The 15,348-nt window shown below is 45.8% G+C and overlaps 1 protein-coding gene across 1 annotated transcript; it reads right to left on the reverse strand.

Annotated features, from left to right (window-relative positions):
* Positions 1–11,828: 11,828 nt before the first annotated feature.
* On the reverse strand, positions 11,829–14,078 carry LOC135302302 (uncharacterized). The gene is made up of 4 exons (XM_064422681.1): positions 13,873–14,078; positions 13,096–13,221; positions 12,582–12,732; positions 11,829–12,441 (listed from the first exon to the last, which is right to left on the reverse strand). Exons 1-4 carry the CDS (start codon positions 13,961–13,963, stop codon positions 12,078–12,080), a joined length of 732 nt encoding a protein of 243 aa, XP_064278751.1. The 5' UTR covers positions 13,964–14,078; the 3' UTR covers positions 11,829–12,077.
* Positions 14,079–15,348: the final 1,270 nt, after the last annotated feature.

Consider the following 15,348-nt stretch of genomic DNA (forward strand, 5'->3'; position numbering starts at 1 on the left):
GTTTGGGGTGCGAAGGAGACTGGTAGAGTGTGGCATTTCCTTCTTCTCTAGGTTCAACAGCTGATAAGCACTGGGGCCCCCCCGAAGCTGCAGAAGCCCAGGCAGCAGTCGGCGTGGCTGCGAGACTTTCTGCACTGCTGCCTGGAGAGGGACGAGGACAGGCGCTGGTCTGCCCAGGAACTTCTGCAGGTAACAGGCAAAGCGGCTGCAGGTCCTGGATGTGGAGAGAGAGGTGCACAGAATGCCCTCCTTTCTGTATCTTTCTGCTAGCCAGAGAAAGCCTGCTTCAGGCTGTGGGGAAAGTAGAAGCTCATTGCTTCTTTTTCTCTTTGGGCAGCATCCATTTGTAACATCAGCCAAGCCAGCCTCCTCCCTGACGCCTCTGATCATGGCCACGCAGGAGTTCATGGCCGACAGGAGATACTAGCCCTGGAGGAGGCCTTTGTTGTTGTTTGTTGTTTGAAGTTTGTAGTTTATAGCTCGTAGTTTGTAGTTTGTTATGAGTGATAGTCAGAATAAATACTATAATAAATAAATAAACCCTTTGTGTTGGAAGCTTCCTTTTGTTCTCACCCTGTGAATAAGCTCTAAATTTGCTTCTGAATGGTCAGGTGTTTCTGCTATGTGGGAAGACCCATGGATGGGGTTTGTGGCACGGTTTGTTTGTGAGCAAAGATCTTTTTCCTTCCTCGCCTCCAGGCCACAGCCTCTTGTGGAGATACAGGCTTGCAGCTGTGACTAGAGGAGCAGAGCAGGGCAGAATGGAGCAGAGCAGTGGTGTCACTGCTGGGGATGCTGCTGTGCCTGTGGTTGTGTTGCAGCTCTTGGGAAAGGTTGGGAGTGTCTGTGTTGCTGTGGGCAGAGGGGGAGGGAGCCGGGCTTCTCCACAGGCTCAGGTGCAGGTGAGTGTCCAGTGGGAAGGCATGTTCTGCCACGGGAACTGATGCCAACACAAGGGAGTACTACACATACTTGCCTTGGTGGAGTAATCTTCATGCTTTGCTCCGAGGAGCTGGCATGAAGTCTGAAAATTTACTGAATGTGGTAAAAAGATACAGCTTTGGCGATTTGAACAAAAATAGGGTGTTTATTTAAAGGGGAAAAACAAAAAGGGAGGTAAGGAAAAAGAAGAAAGGAAAGAAAGAAAAAAGGATAAAGTCCCAGGCCCAAGGATTGAGGAAACCTCTAGCTGAACTGGCATCTGGCCCCAAGGCAAGAACCCGAGGGCATTGCAGTGAATGCACTTAGTCTGCCCTCAAATCTGGAATAAGGTCTCTAAAAAGAGATATTGACTGAAATCTGCAGTGTGGGGTCCCCTGCTGTAGCTAAGTCACAGTCTCAGGAACAGTAAAAGACAGCAAAGACAGCTCTTCAGGCCAGGCTGCCCCTTTGATGTTCTCGGTCCCCTCAGTCTGTACTTGCAGTCCTGCCCCCATAGTCTCAGGTGATTGGTGCTAGTAGATGATGGGGTAAGATCTTCTTTCCCAGAGTGTGCTGTCACTGGGGTGGGATGATATCTCTGAGGTTTTTGATGGGAAGCTCTCTCATTAGTATGCACCATTGCTGTGGCATCAAGTTACCAGTTCAACCTGGAGTGGGTTAGGAATTGTCTGTAAAAAGCTGCATGCTGTTGGTGAGAGGAAACTGCACTGGGACCTTTGAAAGTATAAGGCTACTAAAAAGAGATAATTAAATTTACAAATAATGTAATTAGGTTAAGAACAAAGGATTATAAAAATAATATAGTTCTTATTTTGCTACCTATTTTAACAGGACTGTTAAACATTCAGTTGGGATCTACTGAATAGCTAGTATAACTTGATAATGATTTTATATTATTTACTTCATTAATTTGAACACTTTTATTTGATCAAACTAGTAACTTTAAACAGTTATAAATGCAAAAGCTAATTAACAGTTACAAATATAAACCAGTCACAAATGCAAAAGCCATGTAAGGGATTTTATAAACGACAATTCCTCCCTCTTTCTCTTATGTTAGTCATTGGCTTTTGCATTTACATAAATGTAAAAGTTCTTTGTTGATAGTGTTTAATTGTTTAAAATTAATCTAAACTTGCTGGGCCTTTTTACCCGTTTTCCTATCTCTTTTGATTGGATTGAGATTTATGATTTTCTTGACAGTAGGCATAGAATGTTGGCTCGTTTGAAGATTTTGACTAGCGAACATGCTTTGTACTACTGAGGTAATTAGATGAATGAAACATGGGATTAAGCACGGGAGAAAGAGAAGGCTAACTAAGGAAACTCGAAAAATAATTAAGGCTTTCTTCTACCACTCCCCAGAGAACATATTTTTCCACTAATCAGGTGAAAACTGGACTGGAACATGTGTAAGCTTTCTGATGTTTTGGGTAATTTTAGTAATAGTTTCACCATGGTCATCAATATGCAGACAATAGTCTGATGTGTTGAAATTGCCGCATATTCCACCCTCTTTGGCTAATAAATAATCTAGGGCTAAAGAGTTTTGATATACAGCTGTTTTCATTTGCTTCTGTTGGGCGTTGAAAAAATCAATTGCACTCTTGGCCTGATTAGATATGACGTGAATCAGGGCTTGTAGTCCAGTAATGTGATTTAGCATGTAAATGGGAGTTTGATAGCCCCAGCTCCCATCCTGAGCCCAAGTGGCAGGTCCGTAAGTTTCTAAAATTCTCTCTGGTGGCCACTCTTCCTCACCCCATTGTTACATTCCCCCTATTTCACATCTTTTTTGTCTCTTTAATTTATCATCTAGGGGAACTCCGAGCTGGTTTCCAGCTGCTTCTGATAGTAGAAAGGGGCTAGGTCGTATTGCTCCTAAGGTACAATTGCCACACCAGTGAGAAGGGAGTTTAGAATATGCTCTTTGCCCACAATTCCAGTATAAACCTTGGGGGGCCTCCCAAAAATGTGAAAGCGTGATAAAAGTGGAGGTCCAATACTTAGAAACTTGGGGTAATACTGAATAAAGGCTGACTTTTAGGGTCCCAGCACTGATAAAGTTGTTCATTGGGATGTAATATGCAGTTCTTGTTTCTGATTTTCTTCTTTGACCAAAAGGTATCTGGTTCGTTCAGTATCCACCACGTCTTGTGATCCTCAGTTAGTAAATATCTTTTACAGGTAGTTTCTACAACTTCCTCAGTGTATCTTTTTCCTTTTCTCCAGATACATTCTTCTCCAAGAACTGTGTCCCTCAATAGCCAATTGTCTTGATCTCTTGGAGCTTGGGAGGGGAAATAATTTAGTTTAAGTAATTTGAGGGGTCCAATACTGACTCCTTGCTGAGGCCAGGCTTCTGATTTGAAGGTGCCTCCACAAACCCAACAATTGGTTATATTTTGATTTTTACTAATTTGTTCTGCTAAAACAATAAATAAGTTTTTATCGGTAGCTAATGGATTGTCCCCCTTTTGTTTCCCCCTTTCAGTTATTACAATTTCTCGAATCAAATCAACATCATAAGTTTTCCTTTTTAACAAATCCTTCTTTTTCGTTATATAATTAAATTTGACATATAGCCAAATCTCTTGATCAGGACACTCTCCATTCCTTTTCTGGTTTGCATTTCCAATATTTCTACCAATCCACTGTTTTTTGCCTGATTGTCAGTATCTACTCAGTGTCATCATATTATAACAAAAGGGATTTACATAAGAATGTGCCTGGAATTAGTGTTTTATGAGGTGGGAGTTCCCTTTGGTCAGGTACACTGTATGTTAGCATTGGTGGCAGCAGACGCAGGCTCTGACAAGGGGGATCTACAGGATCCAGAGGGAGAGTATGAGGAGTAGGGCGCACCTTCCCTTCCCTAGGGGTCAATGGGAAGATTGAAGTGCCGTGGTACTCTCTGATAGGTGGTGCAGACCTTTCAAGCTCTCTGTTTTTTCTCCTGGGTTCGAACCCCTTGGTTTTCATGGGAGTGTACCTGGATGCAAGAAGGGACCTAAATGCAGGAAGGTCCTACCTGGAACTGGCCTTGGTTCTGTTCATGTTGTTTCTCCCAAGGAAATTTAAAAAAAAAAAAAAAAAAAAAAAAAAAAAACAAAAAAAAAAACATAGTTATTGGAGAAGAAAGTCATTTCTCAGGGAAATGATACTCTTCACTGGTGGAGAAATGGAATTGAAAATTCGTAATAACTTGTTAAATAGTAAGTACAATAACCATTAGATTCTCTTCTGTAAAACAGTGAGAGAATAACAGTTGATATAATAATTTCAGGAATAACACTGGGGAGGACTGTTGTAGAGAGTAGTTCATGGAGGTTTCTCGTTATACATACATTCTCTCATCTACATACTGTGTTACTTGTATTCCTGAGGGTGGAGAAAAGGAAATGAACAGGGTCTCCAAGGCTTGACCGAAGAGTGTGGGAGACTCCATGTACCCTTGCAGCCGCCAGGTCCAGGTGTGCTGCTGTTTCCTTCCAGTGTCTGGATCTTCCCAGGTGAAGGCAAACAGGTGTCTAGAAGGAGAATCTACAGGGCATGACCACTGAGAACCAAGAGTGTGTAAGTGATAACTTACTTAACAAGGTGTAAGGGTTTTGTACTAACGGGCACACAGCTTGCACTCTTTTATTTACTTCACGTAGGTCTTGAACTAGCCTGTAGCTATTGTCAGGCTTTTTAATAGCAAGAATGGGGTGTTGTATGGGGAAGTACATGGCTCTAGTATATTATCATGTCACAGTTCAGTTATTATGGGTTTTAGCCCATACCTTTTGGTCTTTGTAAGGGGGTGCTGGGGTACTTTTGCTGGTTTAATATCTGGAAGGAGATTCATTACAATGGGTGTAAAGTTCATTTTATCCCAGTTATTTGATCGGGCCTACACTGTAGGATTAATCAGTTGTTCATCTGGTGTGGATAAAGTAACCAATTTGACCTTCATCCTTCCTTCTTGTGGAACTACTCCAACTTTCAAAGGTATCTGGAGATCACGGCCAAGTAAGTTGTTACCTGCTGGAGGTAGAAAAACAAATCTCCCTTTCTGGTTAGTCCATTACCCTTTATAGTGACATTCATAATGATGGGGATGGATTCCCCTTTAACAGCACAAATATTGAAAGTGTCTTTGCTTATGGCACATCCATTTGGTTTTTCAGTTACACAAGTTCTCTCTGTTCCTGTGTCTACTAAAAATTCCATTAATTGTTCTTGAATTTATCAAGGGCTCTTGAAGATGGATTTTGTGCCCCAAGAAGAAGAGCCCCTGACCCCTTCAATTCTCTGGGGGTTGATTCTCCACTTGGAGAATCTCTTAAGTCCCTCAATGTCTTAAAACAGCAGGATTGCATATGGTCTTCTTTCTTACAATAAAAGCAAATAGGTTTCTTCAATTGAATATTCTCCCCATCCTGCCTAATTGGTTTAGGAATTTGGACAGCAGCCATCATCTTAGCTTTAGTCTTCATTTTCTCTTCATTTCACCTGGCATAAACTTACTGTGCTTCAGCTAATAACTCATCTAAACTTCTTTCTGGCCATCCATCCAATTTCTCTAATTTCCATTTTATGTCAGGTGAAGAATGTAACACAAAGTGGACCTCGAACATTGTCTTCCCTCCTTCACTATCTAAATCTATTTCTGAATATAATTGGATGTTATTCTTTAAGTGAATTATACAGTCACTTGGGGTCTCATCTTTTTCTTGTTCATCACCAAAGGCTTTCTTCATGTTATTAACTCTGGGGACTGCCTCTTTTATTCCCCTTACAATTCGGGTTCTGTATTCTGCTAAACTTTTTCTTCCCTCATCTGAGTTAGGGTTCCATTCTGGATCTGTTAATGGTAATTTCTTCTCTCCAGTTGGTCCTAAATTATGTTCTCTGTACAATATATTGATCCCTGCAGTCTAAAAACCTTTTGTCTTCTCTGGAGAGAAAAGGGTTTGCATAATTGAATTTAATTCTCCCCAAGGGTAAATCCTAGGGCCTAAGAACTGGTCAAATTGTTCTGACAAACCTACTGGGTCACTGAATGATATCTCCATTTCCTTTTTAAAATGCCTCACTTCTGAAGAGGTGAGGGGTGCATTTCCATGTCCTATTCCACCCTGTGCACCCCCCCCCCCCCCCCCACTGGGACCTCTCTGAGGGGTGGCACCTTTGTTTTATCTTTACTGCTGGAGCAGGAGGAACATTTTTTTACCACCAGGGTTCTCCTTCAAGTGAAGAAGGCTGGACCTTCTTGATTGGATGGAACTTCCTGCATGGCTGAATTTGTAATTTGCCTGGAGGAAGGTGGTAGATTACACGTTTCATCTGATGTCCCACTGCTCCTTTCAACTTCTTCAGCCCTCTCAGTTACATGACTGGTTTGAAGCCTCCAATGACTCAGCTGCAGTTGCAGCTGGTTTGTTAGGAGGTGCAGTAGCGGGGAGGAAATTTAATGAGTCCCACTTTGGTTGATTGGTTTTCCTTGTTGTGTCTTTATCATTGATTGTTACAGAGAGAATTTGGTTTGTTTTATCTGTTTCTACTTCCTTTTTGATGTTCCAATATTTAAACCAGACCTCCACATACTGAAATCTAAGTCTGCATTTAATTTATTTTGGACGTAATTGTAAAGTACTTTGCAAATCCACATCCCGGTAGACCCATGCATCAGCCAGCGAAGACCTTGTTTTAATTTCTTCTTTGGCCATTCAAACATGCAATGCACAATCTTGAGCTGTGGGTCTTTATTAAGTTGATGTCCTTCCCATTGTTTTAACATGGTTCCCAAGGGATTCTCAGGGAAGATTCCGTATTTCTGTAATTGCTTGTTGTTCTTCCTATGCTTTTGTCCCATTCTGATATTATGGGGGAAAAAAAATTAATAAATATTTAATTAACCAAGGTGGGTATAATGATTTGAATAGAGGTGCTGTATTGCAATGTTGAAAAAAATGAAACCTTGGGAATTAAAAAGAAATGAAAACTAAACCACTCAATATGGCTGTTGTCCATCTGTGGGGAAAGGTATGATCCCTCCCTGTGGGTATGATCCTGTGTGGGTGGATCATTGGGCCTTTCCAAAAGACAAATTAGAAGCACTCCACGCCCTAGTGCAAGAACAATTATTAAAAGGACACATTGTACCATCAACTAGCCCCTGACCCCTGTCTTTTTATAAAAAACCTGGCAAAGACAGATGGAGGTTATTACAAGACTTTTGGAAAGTAAATGATGTTTTAGAAGACATGGGCCCCTTGCAACCAGGCCTCCCCTCACCTTCTGTACTTCCCAGGGACTGGCAGCTCACAATCCTTGATACCAAAGACTTTATTCAACATCCCTCTCCGTCCTGCACTCCCAAATTCGCATTTTCGATACTAATCATCAACTGTCAAGAACCCTTTAAAAGATATCATTAGGTCACATTGCCACAGGGAATGAAAACTTCCCCTGTTTTATGTCAAATGTTTGTGTCTGGGATTCTATCTCCAATCAGGAAAGCCTTCCCTGAAGCTATAATTCTACATTACACGGACGACATTTTAATTTGCTCCCAAGACAAGACTTACCTTAACACAGTGATCAGAAAGACTATGAGAGCAGTTGAAGATGCAGGTTTTGATATTGCTCCTGAAAAACCCAGTACACCTCCCTGTGGAAATACCTCGGATTCCTAATCAGTGAGCCAGCCATTATTCCCCAAAGGGTCTCCATCAAAGATAAGGCTCAAACGCTAAGGGACATACAACAGTTGTGTGGCTCCATCACCTGGATCCGACCACTGCTTGGACTCACGAGAGAAGAGCTGTCCCCTTTGTTCAACCTACTGAAGGGGAGCCATGACCTGACTTCCCAGCGCATCTTAACTCCCGATGCCCACGACGCGCTGCGAAAGGTAGCACCTGCTATCTCATCTCGAAAAGCACACCGCGTTGACCGCTCTCTAACCTCCCAGTTTGCTATTCTTGGTAAATCCCCACATTTCCAGGCACTACTTTTTCAATGGGACCCATCTTCTACAGATGAATTGTTAATTATAGAATGGGTATTTTTGCCAAACCAAAAAAACTATTGCAATCCCTCAAGAGCTTTTAGCTCAATTAATCATTAAAGGCAGGAACCACCTCCGAACCCTCAGCATGTGATCCAACATACATTTATTTAGAATTTCAACTACACAAATTAGAATCCCTATTACAGACAAATGAACACTTTCAGTTTGATTTAGACAGCTATCCCAGACAAGTCTCTATTCATTATCCAAATCACAAGCTACTAAAAGAAACATTCCATCTAGTCCCAAATTCTCTAAAAAGTAAGGTTCCTCTTAAAGCCCTCACAGTTTTTACAGATGGCTCCGGTGAATCACACAAATTGGTTATCACTTGGAAGGATCCGAACACTCAGAAGTGGGAGTCGGATGTTCAAGTCATTGAAGGAACCCCCCAAATTCCTGAGATGGCTGCAGATGTCAGAGCATTAAAAAAATTCCAACAACATTTTAATCTAGTCACTGATTTGGCCTACGTTGCCAGGATAGATAAAAGGCCAGAACACTCCATGCTAAAAGAAGTGTCTAATCAACAATTATTTCACTTGCTCTGCAAGTTAGTATGCCTTATTTCCCACCAAGAGGAACCATTTCATATAATGCACGTCAGGTCATATGCAGACTTTCCTGGTCCCATTGTAGAGGGGAATTGGAAGGCAGATCTTCTAGCTGTGACTGGTAACACCAATCATAGCCCCATGCACTGAGAAAGGCGCAGCAGATGCTGCCGAGGGCTTTGTTGCACTGCTGCCCTGAAATACGGAATTCTGGAGCATAACCTTGACCCAACAAAGCAGCACCACCACCAAAATGGGCTTTGACTCTCTACAAAACAGTTTCTCAAGGGCTGGCACCCTCAGGTTCGAATCAGACCCTTCATTCCCCACTGCTTGCCAACATCAGCCATCCGGGCTGCCTTCATAGAGATGCTGCAGATTTTCAGGGATCTTTTGTAGCACCCCAACATATCCCCAAGAAGGAGCTGCTGGTACTATGGCACCTTTTATACTTTCCTTACCGGCAGAGAGCAATTTGCTTCACAGAGAGAGACAGAGAGAGGGAGAGAGAGAGATTATTTTGGGTAGGAGAAAATGGGTAATCATGTGTCTTGACTAGTGTGACTGAATGTAAAAGCCATGCCCTAGACATGTGGGGAGGAAAACCAGAGATAAATAGATGTTAGGCAGAGAGGTAGAAATAAGACATGTACAACTAGAGATAGCCACGTGTTTATCCCACCCTCTTAGAGCTGTGGTAAAGGGGAGTATTTTCCTGCAAGTGCTGGGTTGGCAGCCTGCCGCAGCCCCCTGCCATATCCAGCCCTTTTCTCAGCTCTTTAGGTTTTGGAAGAATTTGCTTAGGCCAATAGATTTTTGGGGTGGATGCTGCGAATTCCAGCTTTCTGAGAGGAAGGAAGCACCGATAAGGATTCTTTGATTTCCAGACTGCGGGCAAACGGAAGAGGAGGAAAAGCCCTCCCAGGAAGGAGACTGGGGAGACAGGGAAGAGAAGCCGCAAGCGGGCTGGCAGCGCGGAGTGTCCCTGCTGCCAACCGCGCCAGCCGCCCCAGGCGGCGGGAGGCCCCTTTCCGTGCGGGCAGTGCCAACGGTGCGCAAGCTCCTCCTCCTTCTGCTCCCAGCTGCCCCTTTGGCCTAAAGCACGCTGACCCTTTCCAAATGCACCACAGGGCAAGCTGAGGCCACTTGCAGGATCGCCCCTGGCAGCCCTGCTCAAGCTTACAGCCCACTTGGAACCCAAACAGCTTCGTTCAAACCCAGCATTCCCAGTGAAACCTTGCCATGCCCCAACAAGACACAGTTCATACAAGCAGGAACACATGCATCAAAGCTTGCTTTGATGCTGCTGATCCAATTAAACCTAGGATGAAGCGAAAAGGAGGAAGACATTTCAAGGAATTGAAACCAGAAAGATCAGACTCACAGTGCTGATCATTTTACAAAGGTGTCACAGCCTGAAAAGACGGAAATTCATCCAAAAAGGGAGATCTCGGCGCTTGGCTTCATGGTGTGTATCAAGTTAACAATGGATGGTTTGTTTCCTGTCTTCCAGGGAGTTTGAAACCATCAAGGAGAGGAACAAGCACAGAAGAAGACATCGCCCACGCAAGGATGCACAGCCTCTCCCCAAGAAGAAAAGGCCAAATTAGCCCTGCATTTGCCCCAGGCTAGCAAGAGTTAGGCGTCAAGAGGACTAGACAGAAATAAGATTGTTTTTCAAGTTTTTAGGATTCTTTATTCTTCTATTAGTTTACGTGATAGGAATCTCCCTCTTTATTAGTTAACATATATTAGTATTATTAAAGATGTATTAGTAGTGTTAGATTTAAAAATAAATGTAAGAGGTTTGGTGTATCTATGCTTCAACTTTTCACATTTTGTCTTTGTTGAGACATGATCTGTCTGTATCATTAAACCAAAGTTTCTTCCATTTTGCCTTTTTGTCTGTATGAAATCCCTGAGGCAGTGTTCGTTACATTTCCTTGGTGTTGCACACACGGCATTTGCCCTGAGAGAGCAATGGGGGCACATGAGTCCCCCCCAGGCCCAGCCCCTGGCTCAGCTGGCAGCACTTGCAGAGGCGTGTCCCCATTACTGCCAATGAAATCATGGTGGAGCTTCCTCCTTTGATTCCTGAACATCTCAGCTGGGAGTGGCTGGGGAGGCTTTGCTGAATTCAGTGCATTGGATCTAAAGGAGTGCTCTTGTCTCACTGTACTTGCTGGGATAAAAGTAGTGGGTTGAGGCCTGTGGTAATCAGCGGAAGAAATGCGGCACTCAATATGAGTTATCAGCAAATCTCAAAACTTTATTGATAGGCACATACATTTATATTGGTGCTAATGAGGCCAATACATATTGCAAAAGGCGAGCTCATTATTGGTTAGTTACTTATCAGGTAACTACAACTACCTTAGCATTCTTGTGGCTACTATGTTGCAGCTGTCCACATCTTTTCTTCATATTTCTAACTAACGATCCTCTCCCCCATCCTGATGTTGCACCAAGGGCACAGTGCCCTTGCCAGGTTTGGACACTGACTGCTGACTCCTATCCTCATCTCCTTCTTGCTTAACTAACGGTATTATATCAGTGTGACCTTTGTCAGCTAGCTAGCTGTTCACAAAATCCTCCACAAAAGTTCTCTGTTGTATTCCAGCTCTGGGCTTTTTTCCCATACTGCGTGCGACAAGACTGTAATTTTTATTATAATTATAGTCGCTGTTATCCATCTAATTTTTAAGAAGGCTCCTGTGATTGATAGGACATTCCTTCCCCTCTCACACAGCCCGGCTCCAGCTTTCCGCTCCTTGATGCTCCTCTCTTGAAGCTCTTCGGGGAGGGACTGCCACGACCTAAGTCACCACCTCGGCTCTCCTTGATGTGCTCACTGCTGGACAGCCATCCCTCCCAGAACATCTTTCCCTCTCTGCCCAGACCTTCCTGATTCAGGGCAGCATCCCAAATGAGCTCCCAGAGAAGTTTCTGCATGTCACTGCTAGCCAGCGTGTCCCCGTGCTGGTGCAGGAAAGCTTTGTGAATGGCCACTGCTGGGAAAGCAGGCTGAGGTGGCACAAGCAGCTCCTGCACTGCAGTGCAAGTTTCTCAGAGCTCCTGTCACAGCCCCAGCCCTGCTCCCAGTTCTGTGCATTCTGCCCCAACAGAAACAGCCGCACCAGGCAAGAACTTACTGCTTTTGGAAAAATATTTATTTATCAAGATCAAGAAAACAATCATTGTCTGCTAATACCAAGTATCACTATCACTAAATGTACCACTATCACAAAAACAATCACCATCCTCCAATATTAACTATCACTATCGCTAATACAATCACTGTCCTCTAATATCAAGTAACGCTATCATTGAAACAATCACTATCCCCTAATATTGACTAACGCTATCATTAAAACAATCACTATCCTCTAATATTAACTATCACTATCATTAAAACAACCACCACCCTCTCATATCAAGTGTCCCTATCACTACCACTAAAAGAATCACTACCACTATCACTATTTATGGCTATCACTATCACTAATCATCTATCGCTATCACTAATCATCATCCTCTAACAGATAGTAGTCTTGCAGGTATTGGTAGGAGGGCCAAGAGGATGCTGTGGGCTGAGGTGACTCCAGGGAAATCCAGTGGTCCTGTGAAGAGGCATTGTCAGCCAGAGCACAGAAGGAGCAGGTGGGCAGAGGTGACGGGTCTGCACCCATGTTCTTGTACAACTGGGCGAGCTCTGCTACAAAGAGCTCAGGAAACAGGCGGCAGCTGTCCCTGAACCCGTTGCCTTGGGCTCTCTTGCCGCTTCCCGCTCCTTCTCCTGACTCTGCTTCACCTCTAGGCTGACCACAGCTTTCCCAAGGAGAGTCCCAGTCCTGTCCTGTTGCCTCTTTGTCCTCCTGGCTCCTCCTGTAGAAACAGATTTCCAAGAAGACTCCTCACAGATAGGAATTTGGAGCACAGTTTCCTCAGAGCCCTGCTAGGAGCCGCCTGGGCGCTCCTGCATGCTGCAAAGACTTCCTTGCCAATGGCAGCAATTAATAACTCACCTGTCTCTCTTCAGCAGCTGATGCATGACTACATACCCAGACACTGCCCCAAGCAGAAGCAAAGCTGAGGCTGCTACTGTCCCTACTAGGATGTAGTACTTGCTCGGGTCACAGTGTCCAGCAGCCTCGGCTTTTTGCCCACCGGATGACCCTGGCAGGAGAAGAGACAATGCAAGAGTCAGCGTTTGTGCTCTGCACTAGGCATAACCCCACAGTGTGCTTCAGATGCCCAAGGACTGGCACTGCTAGTGGATCAGAACTGACATCTGATGTTGTCTTCAGAGATGGCTTCCTCTGGCTCTGGTGTCTTAGCATCAGGGACCAAGAGGGATCCCATCAAGCTCTCATGCACAAGAGCCCAGTGTGTGCCAGGGAGCAGCACTGCCCCATCTACTCCTCCGGGCTGCAGGCCCGGGCTGCGTGCTGGGCACCTGCAATTCACCCATGGAGAGCACTGCAGGGATACAGCAGAAATGCTGCTCTTTGCCCAAGACAGCATCTAGCAAGCACTCACCTGAATATTCCTCAGGCTCAGCAAGTGTCCTGGTGTCCTCTATTGGTTCTCTTTTTTCATGTGAGCCTGGCACAATGTCACTTTCTTCCACAGCTAAGGTCTCCGGCACAGTCTCAGAATCTGTCTCTTCAGAAAAACAAAACATTGCACACATTAAGCAGAAGCCACTGCCCCTCAGCACAAGCACAGTACCATGGCCTGGGCATTCCGGCAAGCGGCGCTGACGAGGCCGCTGTCCCCCCCAAGACAGGAGGAATCGACAGCTGGATTTTCTGCAGTGCAACAAGAAGTGCAGACCCAAACCAGCCAAGACTTAATCAACCAAATGACCCACAGAAGGAGTACCTTCAGGTTCCCCCTCACCCTTGGACTCCAGCTTCAACCCGTCCCTGAGCCTGAGCTTTGCAAGGGGCAGCCAAGGCTTGCTGTGATGTCATTGCTGCCTCCATGCTGTGCTGAGCGTGTGGCGAACCCAAATTCAGCACTGGCCTTTGCACAACATCTGGATGCCAATGTCTGCACAGAGCAGCCCTGGCCAGGAATGCTACAACTGCAGCAGCAGCTGGAGAAGCCCCTGGCAGTCATCTGGAAGCACAGCTGCGAGCAGAGGCTGTGCTGGACCATCTCTAGGGCTCCCTGCAGGAGCTGTGAAATGGAGTGGGCCTGCAGCAAGACTCTGACTGAGTGCTTCTGGCTGTCCAGGATACAGCACATGCCTACAGGAAGCAAAAGCTCAGCTTGCCGGCTGCCAGGGTTAACAGAGTGGGATATACTAACCAGATGGGGCTTCATGCAAGGCTGCCAGGAGCTCCTCTGGAACATCCGGCAATCCTTCAGGGAACTCTTCAGGAACCTTGTCATCGTTCATCCCTATTGTTAGATTTACAAAAGCACGTTAACCTATGACGGTATTTTTCTCGTGAATAAAACAGGGAAAAGGGGCGCTCCTTTTTGTGAAGGCAGGACAGACTGACTACTCACGCTTGAGGTACGAGCCTGGAGTCAGCACGGTATCTGCCCCTCGCTCAGGGGCTGAAAGAGCACTCTCTGTGTCCACAACTACAACCAAACACCCACAAGAAGTTACCATCACGTGCACTGCCCTCATGGGCACACCTCAAGGCCTGGATGTGGGAGGCACTGATAGGGCACGCTCAGGCAGGTCTGCATCCTCACAGCTGCAGGGGGGTCTGGCTGCCCTTGGGACACTGAGCTGGCAGCTCCCACATGAAGGGAAAAGCCGTGGCGTGCCCACACGATCTGTGTGCGGGTCAGCCCTGGAGCCGGGCCAGAAGGCTGGACAACCAGAGCGGAGGGACGGACAGCCACTGCTGAGTGATGGAGAACTGGTGCTGAGCTTCCGGGCCTGACCCGACCCTCCCCACATCCTTGCTCCTTAGGAAGCTCCCTCCATGCTGCACCCTAAAGCAGCTGCAGCCCCTCACACCTCCCCTGGAGCCTCTGCCCCTCTGCCTGCCCCGTGCTGCCTTCCTGGCTCAGCCATCCCTGCTCCCGGCCCCGCTGCTGCCAGCCAGGACTGTGTGCTGGCCCCTGCCTGCCTACCTGCTCCCTGCCCAGCTGCTGGAGCACTCTGGGCATTCTGGGCTGGCAGGGCCACGAGAAAGAGCAGCAGGAGGTAGCGGCTCAGGACCATGATCCCCCCTGCTAGCAACACTCTGCTGCTGCTGCTGCTGCTGCTGCTGCTGCTGCTGCTGCTGCTGCTGCTGCTGCTGCTGCTGCTGCTGCAGTGTTGCCCAGAGCGAGCACTGAAGAGCACAGTGGGGCTCTGGAACGTGACATCAAACAGAGCTCTGTGACCTCATAACAAAGTGATGGCTGTGAAGGCCCCAATGTACGCCCACGTTGCCTGTGAATTCCTGCACCTCCCCTCTACTGAATTTCCTTATTCTGCACAGGAATGGAAGGAGCCAAATGGAGAAGGGCTGGAGTATTTTGGAGGCAGCATTGTGCATGGGAATGCAGAGGCACTCATGTCTTATTCCTCAGAAATTCCCTAGAAGAAGACCTGGATGAAGGCTGCTGTAAAAAGCCCAAATTCAAGAGTGTTTCTTTGCTAGTATTTTGGTCTGAAAGAATTGTGGCAAAAACCTGCTTTTCCCATGACTTCTGCTACAGTTTCATGACCTTTGATGGCAGCACTGCTTCCATCCTCCACTGTCACGCAAACATGGCTGTGCAGTGCTCACGCATCTCCCCCGTCAGCCTGGTTTACTCCCTTTTCCACTTCCAATG

Source organism: Passer domesticus, chromosome 6 (genome assembly GCF_036417665.1).
Source record: "Passer domesticus isolate bPasDom1 chromosome 6, bPasDom1.hap1, whole genome shotgun sequence".
In the NCBI taxonomy this organism is placed as follows: domain Eukaryota; kingdom Metazoa; phylum Chordata; class Aves; order Passeriformes; family Passeridae; genus Passer; species Passer domesticus.